Source organism: Notamacropus eugenii, chromosome 6 (genome assembly GCF_028372415.1).
Source record: "Notamacropus eugenii isolate mMacEug1 chromosome 6, mMacEug1.pri_v2, whole genome shotgun sequence".
Classification (NCBI taxonomy): domain Eukaryota; kingdom Metazoa; phylum Chordata; class Mammalia; order Diprotodontia; family Macropodidae; genus Notamacropus; species Notamacropus eugenii.
In genome coordinates this window covers 348,636,627-348,648,858 of record NC_092877.1, presented here as the reverse complement: position 1 = coordinate 348,648,858, position 12,232 = coordinate 348,636,627, and the positions used below count along the sequence as shown (strand labels likewise).

The 12,232-nt window shown below is 37.5% G+C and overlaps 1 protein-coding gene across 4 annotated transcripts in view; it reads left to right on the top strand.

The window, feature by feature from the left end:
• The window catches only part of NAALADL2 (N-acetylated alpha-linked acidic dipeptidase like 2), a 998,881-nt gene that overhangs the window by 525,523 nt on the left and 461,126 nt on the right, over positions 1–12,232 (top strand). For all 4 annotated transcript variants that reach the window (XM_072620248.1, XM_072620247.1, XM_072620249.1 and 1 more), the window contains one exon: positions 5,779–5,929. In XM_072620248.1, coding sequence (XP_072476349.1) covers positions 5,779–5,929 — 151 coding nt within the window. The remainder of the gene's footprint in view (positions 1–5,778; positions 5,930–12,232) is intronic.

Here is a 12,232-nt window from a genome sequence, read left to right as displayed (position 1 = left end):
CATTGAATTTCCAGATGCGCTTCAAGTCTACTTAGTACAATAAAAAAAGAAGGAAAAATAAAGGATAAAACTCTTGTCTTTATCATTCACCAGGTTTTATTAATCATACCTCTCCCCCAGGGCAAAAAAAAAGAGATAAGATTTGAGTTTTAAACTTTAAGGAAGCGAGGTGGTACAGTGGATGAAGTGCAGGGTCTGGAGTCAGAAAGACCTGAGTTCCAATTTTGCCTCAGATTCAAATTCACACTAGTTGTATGTCCCTGGGCAAGCCATTTAATCTTGTTTGCTTCAGTTTTCTTCACTTGTAGAATGTGCTGGAGAGGAAAATGGCAAACCTCTCCAGTATCTTTGCCAAGAAAACCCATGAGGACAAGAGGAGCTGGACACAACTGAAATGACTGAACTTCAGCAAAATTATTGTTCTAGTAATGTGCACTTCCATTGCAACGGGATACAGATCATTATCCTTACTCTGTCAATTAGGAGTTCAGAGGTCTTAGTTTAACCTGACGCTAACTAGCTTTGTGCCTTTAGATGTCGCAACCTCTCCTTTTATGTAAAATATGGAGGCTGAAAAAAGTGATCCCAGACCTCATATTCTAAAATGCATCCAAAATCAGGAAATTTACAAAACTTACTACACACATCTTAAGAGGTAAGAAATAGTTTTGATGATGTTTTTTCCACATACATTGCCTTGCATAGCTGTATTCTCCAGAATGATTTTTCTTCTTGGTCTAAATTATTATTATTATTAATTATTATTATTTTAAATGCTGAGCACTGATTCATCTGGGACTTTGTAAGTAACTTTTCAAAGACGTCTACTGTGACAATATGAGAACACAATAGAAATGTAAAAGATTTTGGGGCCAGGCACTCATAATAGTGTAAGCATTTTTTTGTCCTTGACTAGAAGCAATTCAATTATTTTGTTTCTGAAATAAATTAAGTAAAGCTTATTGAGTCTGATCAGCCTTTGTTTCCAGGGAATTACAGTTCAATTTCATTTTTAATTAGAATTGAACATTGTGGATTTCTTAGCCCTGGTAAGCAAGATCTAGCCATAAAGTGTGCACTTAATTTGTATTAAGTTTCTGAAATCTAGTGGAGGGAATGAGCAATATGTCTGGTTAATATTTAAACATCTCACAATGTTCTGTTGTAGAAATTTCCATTTATTAAAACTGCTCTACTATAACAAATTGCTTTCTCTTTCAAACAAACCTGCAATCACAACCCGAGCAAAATGTATACAATGGAAGGGAAAGAAGAAATAACAATGCAAGCTGGCTTCCATCTGATCCTCTCTGTCATATTCAGGCGCTTTTCTAAATACCCTGAAAAGATAGGATGGGTGTTTAAATATTATTGTGCTAATAGGTGCAGATGTATCCAAATGAGATAGCCTGTATCTATGTGGGGAATCACTAATCTTTTTATGTCAGCACATTAAATACATTTTCCACCTTATTGAATCTTCTTGAGAAGACACTGTCAATCTTAAATCAGTTGTCTTAATGTTTCCTCCTTTTTCAATTTTTCACTCCTTGCTCTGTTCTGTGTCTTGTTTGTACAACGGTTTGTAACGTTACTCATTAGATCGGAGGTTGTTTTGAGATGTGCAGCAAAGGTATCTTGTTTCCCATCATTTCTGTGCACTCGGGCGTGAAGCAGGATGCATCCTCTGCCTCGAATCCTGTCTTACTTAATACAGTACCTGGGGGTGAGGGGTGGGGCGAGGGCCCACCAGTGAGTGCAGCAGCCTCCTGGGCTACCACTTCAGCACGAGAAACTTCTGAACTATGCCCCTAGACATTTGTGATGGGAAATGTAGCAGGTTGATGAGACATTTAATCTAGTGTTCAGAAATTGTCAAACTCAGAATGAATTTTTGCCCCTTTTTTGTAAAGGTCTTGTGACCTGGAGGATCAGATTTTTTAAAAACTGTAGATATAAATGACTTCTCTCATCCCCTCAAGCTGAACATTGTTATTCCAGCTAGCCTGCTCTGCCCTGAGAAGAAATGGCATCTGATATTTGCCTGCCATTTCTCTTTCTGAAAGCAATTCCCAAGGAAAAAAGGGACCATCCCAAAGTTTCCTGGCCACTTAAAGTACTCTGACTCTTCTTTGGAAAATGAGTCTTTTTTTTTTTTTTAAATAGTAAGTCTAATTAGAAAAGGAGTAACTTGTAAATGAATACATGTCAAAATTATTGTCAGATCAATTAATGAATCAATAAGCATTTATTAAGCACCTGCTATGTGTCACTTACTGTGCCAAGGGCTAGAGATACAAAAGCAAACAATGCAGTTTTTACGTTCGAGAAATTTGCATTCTCTCTGGAGAGAGGATTCATATATAAATAGATACGAAATACTAGATAAAATGGGAGGAGTTGGGGGTGACGAGACATCATCAGATGGAGCCAACAGGAAAAGGTTTCATGTAGAAAATGGCATCTGGCTGGGCTTTGATGGTAACTTGGTATTAGAAGAGACAGAATTGAGAAGGGAATGCATCATCGGTGTGGAGAACAGCCAATGCAAAGACATTAGAGATGGAGTGTCATGTATGAGGGACAGCAAGACGACAAGTTTGTCTACTGAACATCTGCCATATGCAAGATCTTTGAAGATCAGAGTTACAATTTAGGTCCTTCAGTGTCTTATACATGGCAGATGTTTGGTAGTTATTGTATTGAAAATGAATGAGTAAAGCTACTAACGAATGAGACATAGTCTCTGCAGCTAAGGAGCTAACAATTGAGTAAAAATCAATCACTTGTTTATATAAAGAATAAACATAAAGAGAATAGATACAAATAAATCCAAAGTCACTAAATACAAGGTAGTTTGGGAGGGAAGGTCTTAAGAATTGAAGGGGTAAAGAAAAGAAAGGCTTCATATAGAAGGTACTGATTGATCTGCAACATGGAGGCATCAAGGGATTCTGTGAGATGGAAGTGAGGATTCCCAGCATGGGAGACAACCAGTGCAAAGATACAGCTAATTTGACTCTGTAACATTGTGGAAGAGAGAGAGAGAGGCTGGAAAAATGGTTTGGGGCCAGACTTTGAAGGATTTTAAAAACTGAGCATAGTGGTTTATATTATTCCAGAGGCAATAGGGAGCCAGTGGATTATACTGAGTAAAAACAAAGTGATATGGTCAGATCTGTGCTTAGGGAGAATATAATTGATAACAGAGTGGAAGATAAGTGGAAATGGGGGAATATTTGAATCAAGGGCAAGAATTTAGAAGCTGTTACAATTATTTAGGATAGAAGTGATGCAAGTGAACTAATATAATAATGTGAGTAGAGGGAAGGGTTAGATGGGAGAGATGTTATGGATGAAGATATTTCAGTGTTTGGTAATTGATTTGATATGTAGAAGAGAGGGAGAGAGACAGAGAGAGAAGAGAGGAGAGAGAAGAGAAGGGAGAGAGAGAAAGAAGAGAGGGAGAGATGGAGAGAAAGAGAAGAAAGGAAGGAAGGAGAAGGATAACAAAAAAAGTGAAATAAAAACCATTCTAATTAGATGTGGGCATAGAACATACAGATACACCATTCTCTCCTTGCCCCAGAAGCAGCCTTTGGGGCAAGACTTTTTGCTGCATTGGGTTATGATTCCTCCCCATGCAAGCTCCCCAAGCACTGTCATTGAGCAGTAAATATCTCAGTCCATTGCCCCTGGCTAGCTGTGTGCCAAGTACTCATGTTCGTTCTTGGGGCAATTCAACATTTCCCACATAGCAGTGCGCATCACTAATCAAACTGACCACCTGAAAAGTAATGGAAAAAATCAGCTGCTCCAGCAAATACACAACTATATCTGGAGACCTCTCCCCTACACACACACACACACACACACACACACACACACACACACACACACTGCTCCTGTTTCTCTTCCTACATATTCATATCCCTTTCTTTATGAATGAATTAATTTACATTGCATGAATTAATCCTTGAAGCAAAGATGTAGAATGTTTTTAATTAGATATTTCACAAAAGATGAAGGAAAATAAGATTATTATATTTATTATACTATAAGATTGTTGTATATTATTATTATAAAATTAGATATCTCACAGAAGATAAAGGAAAATAAGATAAAATGAGAATTTGTTCATTCCTAGAGAGGTAGGCCAATTGTTTTAAAATTTTCCAGTCTTTTGTTATGCATGGGTATATAAACCCCTCTGTAAAAGGAATAAGGCATGGACCTGTGGTTTTCTCATCATAGGAAATTTCCTTTATCAGTATAGGTCAGTACTCCCCTTAAAATGTACAGTCCTAGAGAACTGCCTGGAATACCAAGACATTATATAATTTGTTCAGAGTCTCTAAGAAGGTATGTGACAGAGAATGGACTTGAATCTGGCTCTTTCTGGCTTCAAAACTAGTTCTCTCTTCCCTAGATTACATTACCTCTCATTGCCATGGAAATTCCATCTCCACTAGTGCATGCTAATGTTGCTGCAATTTTAAAAAAAAAAGCTCTTGAAATCTTGGGACTGAGGAAGTGGTCCCCTGGGAGACAAGCTACTGACTGTCCTAGCTACTGCATCTCAGTGCTCATAGCAGAGTATTCTGGAGCTCCTGAAACATTGACTATGAAAAATTCCTGTTTAAAGCATACCCACTGCATACACAAGAAGCATAACTAAATCTGGTGCTACCTACCTTTGTAATAAGCAAATTAATAAAGTGTCTAATGAAGCATAGAATGATTGCCAGAAATGAAGGATAAACCCATGTTCTCCATGTGTAGGATCAGTTACAAAGTGCCTTCCTCAATACTGCATTTGGAGGGAGGTAGTATCTGTTGTAACAGTAACCTGTTGTTATTCTCTCCATAAGAGTGTCCTAGAAAGGAGGGAAAAAACAGGTTGGGAGGACTGTATGTGGAAAGAAATTCTTTTGGTAGATGGACAAGCAAGATGCATTGAAATTAGTTTTATTCCACCAGTCATTTCATCAGTATGTTGTGACTTAATACCCAACATATACAGAAACTAGATGGCATTGTGTTAGACTTGTAGTCTGGAAGACTTGAGTGTGAATTCTGCTTCAGACACTGGTTCTTTTATCCTGGGCAAGTCACTCAACTTCTATTTGCCTCAGTTTCTTCATCTATAAAATGAATTGTACTCCATGGCTTCTGAGGCTCCTTCTAGCTCTTAATCTATGATCCGAGCTGATCTGACCAAGGCAGGGTCTAACTGGGTAACTGCCTCTATACATCTGGATACTAGATTTATCTGTCATTGGATACCTTATTCCTACACTAAACTCTTGGCCAAAATATATAGGTGTGAGCTGTATCTGAAACACTTTGATGGATTTGCAACTGATTAAATGATGGAGGAAGCTAGGTGGCACAATGGCTAGAGTGCCAAGCCTGCAATCAGGAAGACTCATCTTCCTGGATTCAAATCTGGCCTCAGATGGTTACGAGCTGTGTGTCCCTGGGTAAGTCACTTAACCCAGATTGGGTCAGTTTCTTCATCTGTAAAATGAGCTGGAGAAAGAAATATCAAACCACTTCATTATTTCTGCCAAGAAGACACCAACTGATGAACTGTATGTTTGAGGTACCTTGATTAAAAGATTTGTAAGTTTCTTTCTATTTCTAACATTCTGTGAGCCTATAATTCTATTAAAAATTATGAATATCGTCCTCTTTGTACATCATTTACTTTTAACCCTTTTAAAGGTGTTCTAAGTGGTCACATTTGTGCACTGTTTTTCTCATCTCCCTCATCAGCTTTCGCTGCTGGAAAAAGCTGGATTTGGAGGCATTCTTCTCTACGTTGATCCTTGCGATTTACCAAAGACTACCAACTTTAGCCACAGCCCCTTCATGGTTTCATTGAATCCTGGAGGAGATCCTTCAACACCTGGTTATCCCAGTATTGGTGAGTTTAGCCCTCTTTTCAAATACTGAAGTATTTTGATAATTACAGAAATCCTATGTTGTTTGAAAAAAATGAAATGATTTTTACTACAGACAACAGTGATTTCTAATAACCAGAGGTCTTGGTCAGTAAAATTCTAGGGGAAAAGTTCCCTAAGAAAACTATTAAATTTGGTTTTCACCTAATATTTTTCATCATGTAAGGAATATTTTGTCCATAGTGAATCTCAGAACATTTTTATATCTTAGAGGAAAGTATTTTGGGAATCACTGACATTTTTATATTGTCCTGTCTTTGTCACTAAATCTTAGTGAAGTGGTCAAGTTTCTTCATTTTAGCTGATATTATATTAATGGAGTTGAATTTGTGGTGTATTATGTCAGAGAATTTCTGAGTCAGGGAAACAAGAAAGAAAAAACATGAAGTATTCATGTCAATTCAGTGGAGAATTAGGGGTTGTTGGTCCACCTAATGCAGAGACATTATCTTCCATACTACATGTAGAAATACATATAATTGCTTCTCAAATCTTGAACCCTGGACCAGGGCTCATCCTCAATTAATAGGTTGAGTTTATATCATTATTTCTCAGTCAGGTTTGTCAGCTGTTTCCCTTTAGGTTAAAAGGATGAGGTCATCTTTTTTCAGAGTCTTGACATTATTGGTTCAGAGAGTGAATTTTATCAAGTTTAAGTCTTTGGGTATTGATTAATGCTAACTATTCTCAGCTAGGATAGGTTTATTAACCAGAATGCTATTTCATCAATTTACAATGGAAGCTATACCAGGCTGAGAACTGAAAACTGTGATCTATGCATGGTAAAATCCAGTCTGTAATCAAACGCTAAATATAACAATTGATTTTGTGAATATAAAACTAGAACCTTTTGGTCTCTATCCCTCTACTCACTATATTACTTTCTGTTTGACATCCTTGAGTGTTCCTCTTGGTTGTTCGTACTACAGCAAAATATATCAGACTATGAGGTTTATTTAATATTCCCAGTGTTACAATTCAGTGGGTCTGTGGCTTGTTTATCTATTGTCTGTTCAACATCACTTCTGGACCCAAACATACTGAAAAGAATGAAGAATAACCCTGTCATTTGTGACAAGGCTTCACTAGGTATCCTTGGTCCAGTTACTTGGACAAATGTGTAGGACTGACTCAAATTGGCACTAAATCAACTGAAACAATTCTGAACTGTTGCATGACAAGAAGGGTGGAAAATATAAATATTTGCTTGGTTTCCTCAGTGGAGTCTTGAATAGATGAAACATGGAATGCCTTGGCATTCAATTGGAAAAGAATTGGCCTTATTCTTAGTGCCTCACTGGTCCCAATCCATTTTGCTTCCAAGTTTCCAAAGAGAAGAATGGTATTTAGCATTATTTACAGAACTATTTCAAGAATGCTTCTTTGTTAAACAGTCTTTCAAAAAATAATTTATCATATATTTTCTGATTTGGTAGATTTATGGCTTCATTGATACGTGACTACTTCCTCCCTAGTACAGATTGTAACTCCATCACACCCCTTTGTTCTGTGTGAGTCTATCTCATAACTTCCAAAAAACTTCTCTGGAGAATCTCTCTGATATATTGGAAACCATCCACTAATTCTTTTGATATCTTGGTGGAGCAATAGATTCAGTATTCCCATCAGTGCTAATTCACTTTTCCTCACATGACTGACTCAACCAATAGAATAAAAGTGAATTAAGTCAATTTGGATATTTATAATAGTCAAAATGACTTAATCACTCAAAGTCATTCTTAAAACAACATTGTTGTTATTGTATGCAATGTTCTCTTGGTTCTACACATTTTGCTTTTCATTATTCCATGCAAGTCTTTCCATGTTTTTTCTAAAATAATTGAGCTCATCATTTCTGATAGTGGAGCAGTATTCCATCACAATCATATCCCACAACTTGTTCATTCATTTCCTACCCGAAGGCATCACTGAAATGTCCAGTTCTTTGTCACCACAAAGAGATGCTACAAACATTTTAGAACATATAGGTTCTTTTCCTTTTTTTCCTTATCATCTTTGGAAAGAGATCTAGTAGTGGTAATGCTGGGTCATAAAGGACATATGAAGAAAAACACTGTCTGCCTCCAGAAAAAGAAATAATAAATAGAAGTATTTTACACACGTCCACCCAGACACACTTTTTGTGTCTAATCGTAGCCATCTCTAGGGGAAGGGGAAGGGAAGAAAATAAAGGAAAAAAAATCCATGATAGTTTTATTATATATTTAAAATGAATAGCAAATTGTACCTGATAGTTTTGCAGTTTCATGAGATTGCTTTGTTCCATAAACTAAAAATAAAATAAATAAATGTGAAAAGGTGAATTTAGATATAGTAGGTTCTTAAAGTGCCTCTTCTGCTTTGGTTTAAATATTTTAAAAATATTATTATGTTATATAAGGTTTCCCATTTAATATCAAAGATTGATTTACTGATTTATTTAACATCGTATAATTTTTGTCACTAGTTTCCTCCAAGGTTCTTCTTGTGATCTTTCCTGCTTCCCCCAGCTGTCAGTGCCTCCCTTACCCCCAAACCTACTGCGTGTCTGCTTTGTATCCATTTTGTATATGGATACATGTCTTCTTTGACAGCATGTAAATTCCATAAGGATATTTTTATCTTTCGATCCCCAGTACCTAACATATAAATGCAGTTTAAGAAATGTTTGTTGATCAATTGGTTGATAACTTGTAGAAAGCATCCTTATGATTATTGACCAACAGTAATTTGGTGCTGTTTTATATACCTTTATGCCTTATGAGCTGCATTTAACTTAGTACTTCATCCAAAGATTGTTTCAGTTTTCTGAGTACTATGTCAGCCATAAGTTAGGAGACTTTCCAGAACCTCCTTTAAGAATTTTGAAACCTACAGTAAACTACACTCAAATCCAACAGTTCATATATCCTACATGATTTTCATTTCAAATGCTTTGTCAATACGAGGTCATCATGGTGATATGGTACACGCAGACATTAAGAAAATTCAGGCAGCTTAAGTTCTTTACACAGCAGTAGCTGTTTGATGTGGCATTTGGGGAAGATTCCACACATGGTGGATCAAAGGCTACGCAGATTTAATTTTAAATTTTTATCGATTTCTTATTGGTAATATGGAAGAGTTAGAGCATAAAAATATAACATTGCCCACCTTTCTGCATCTCCCTGTATATCTCTTCATAAAAATTTGAGCTTTTTCTATATGTTACAAATATCCTTTAATTTCAACGCAGTTACTCCTTTCAGCAGTTTATAACAGAAGCGTCAAAACTAACTCAGGTCAAGTGCATATACACTGAACCAGATGAAAATGTAATTGGGAAACCTTTAAATAAAAACTCAGTACTAAATAATGTTAGTACATAGTTTTCTTAAGTCAATAAGTCACACTCTGAGTTTGACACCACTGGTATAGACCACATGCCATTCATGTGTGTTCATCTTCCACTCTTGTCCACATGCTTCCCCTAGTTCCTTCATGGAGGGTTAGGGAAGGCTTCCACCAAATGTGTTGGAAGCGTTCGCCTGTATCTTCTGACACTGTGTGGATACAGTGAAGCACGCAAACTGTGTTGTCCATCCCCTATCTCTTGCTTTCCCTCCATGACCAGTAGGTGTCTCATGACCTCCTTGGTGCCTTTCCTATTATTAGTCTGCATTTGTTATGTATGACAGCTTCATCATAAGAACTCTGTGCCTCACTGATGTCCTTTCTGTAACTCTCAACTTGAATTTTCTGGAAATACTGGTCATTTCATGATTTTTAATCATGCCACACCACAAGAAGAAGATTGTTATTGAGCATTTGTTTCAAGGAGATTTATCGAGAGCATGGTTACTTGCCCAGGGTCTCAGTGCCCAGGTTAAAGGCAAGGTTTGAAGCGAGGTCTTACTGGTTTTAAGGTCGGCTCTCCATCTACTACATCAGATTGTGGAACACACAGCTGGTGGCCCAAATACGCCCTATAGTGCTCTGAGTTTGGCCTTAACAGATTAAAATGAATTGAGAAATATTTAATAAAACAAAAATATAATAAAATATAGATAGTATTACATTTTAAAACTAAGTCAATATGTGGCTTGCAGGGATCCCCTTGTACAGATTAAAGGTATCTTTTTCTGTTTGATTTAGACCCTACTGCAACACACTACACAGATTTTCTAAGCTTGCAAGATTTAGTGTAAATGGAGATCAACAATTTCTATGCACAAGGCTATCAGTTTCTTCTAAGATGTGCCTATATATGAATTACATCCCGGCCTTGGAGTCAGGAAGAACTGGACTGATATCTTGCCTTGATATTTCCTAGTTGTATGACCTTGGGCAAGTCACTTTTCTCAGTTTCCTTGTCTGTATAAGGATCATGATAACTTTTGCACCAAACACACTGGGCCGCTGTGAGGCACCAATGACTTAATATAATGTAAAGCAGTTTGAAGACTTTAAGATACTATATCTACTAGTTGGCCAATCAGACAACAAGAATTTGTTAAGTACCTTCTATGAGCCAGACAGTGCTAAGCCCTGGGGGAGACTACATGCAAACACCTATTTATATAGAAACAAGACATATACAGGAGAAATTGGAGATAATCAATCATCAATTTGGAAGAAACTAGCATTTTGAGGAAATAGGAAAAGCTTCATGTAACAGGTGGGATTTTAGCTGGAGTTTAAGTGTAACCAGAGAAATCAGGAGATAAAGATGAAGAACTAGAGGGATCCAAGCATTGAGGACAGCCAGTGAGAAGGAGAAAAGTAAGGAGATGGGGGGACTTGTTTAAGGAATGTCGAGGAGGCCACTATAACTGGATCCAAAGTGTGTGTGTGTGTGTGCATGTGTGTGTCTCTGTGTGTGTCTGCGTGCATTTGTGTGTGCGCCTGTGTCTATGTGTGCATGTGTGTGTCTGTGTGCATGTGTCTGTGTGCGTATGTGTGTGTGCATGTGTGTGCGTGTCTCTGTGTGTGTTTGTGTGTGTATGTCTGATGTGTGTGTTTGTGTATCTGTGTGTTTGTATGTGTGTCTGTGTGTCTGTGTGTGTATGTGTCTGTGTGTGTGTCTGTGTGTCTGTGTGTGTATCTGTGTCTGTGTCTGTGTGTGTGTCTGTGTGTGGTGTCTATGTGTGTCTGTGTGTGTATGTGTGTCTGTGTGTGTGTGTGTCTGTGTGTGCATGTGTGTGTTTGTGGGTGTGTCTGTGTGTTGAGGGGCAGGGAAAGAGAAAGTATACAGAGAAAAGTAGGAGGAGACCATCTTGTAAGGGATTGAAAATCTCAGCCAAGAAGGTAATAGTTGATCCTGAAGTTGATAGGGAGCCACTAGATTTAATTGACCAAGGGAGTGACATGGTCAGACCTACACATTAGGCAGATCAGTTTGTAGAGCTGAGTGGAGGATGAACTAGAGTTGGGAGAAACTTAGGGCAACAAGACCAACCGGTGGGATATGGCAATAGTCCATGCAAGAGATAAGGAGGAGCTGTAGCAGGAGGGCAGCGATGTCAGAGGAGAGAAGAGCTGAGTGTGCAAGAGATGCTATAAAAATAGACTTGACAGTACTTACAGATTAGATATGGGGCATGAGAGTGAGGAGTTAAGGACAAGGGGGAGAGTCTGTGGAACTGGGAGAATAGTCGTCTTTGGTGGTGTTTTGGTGGTAATAGGAAAGGAAGGAACAGGAAAGACCTGGGGGTAGAGGAAGGGAAGACCCACATGTATGTGTTTATGTGCACATACACACATATATATACATGTAAGCATACATGTCCATATACACACATATATTTTAAATTTAAGATGTATATGTGCTATAAACAAAAGTATCACAATGTTTACTTTTCTTTTACACATAGTTTACGAATGTTGATGACTAAATGTTTAATTCTGATGGGGGGTGCTCTGTCACTGTGCATCATTCATGCACCAGTTTCTGGTTTACCTTCTCAGAGCAGTGGATCAATAAGGGAGGTCCTCTTGTTTGGCTACCTCAATCACTCGATGTATTTCCAGTATATTGTGGGGTTCCATCAAAAGTGTCCTCTTTGGCATCAAAACTTCATTCTTTGGATGATCTCCAAGCTAAGTTTACAAACTCAATCTTCTGAGGCACTGAAAGTTTTACAAAGTTCAAAAATTGACTAATGTATAACACTAAATAGTAATTATGTTGAATTTTAATTTTGAAACATCAAAATTATAAATAATTAACTTTTCAAATATTGTTTATAGCATTTATGTCTCTATTTATTAAAGCTTAAACTACACTA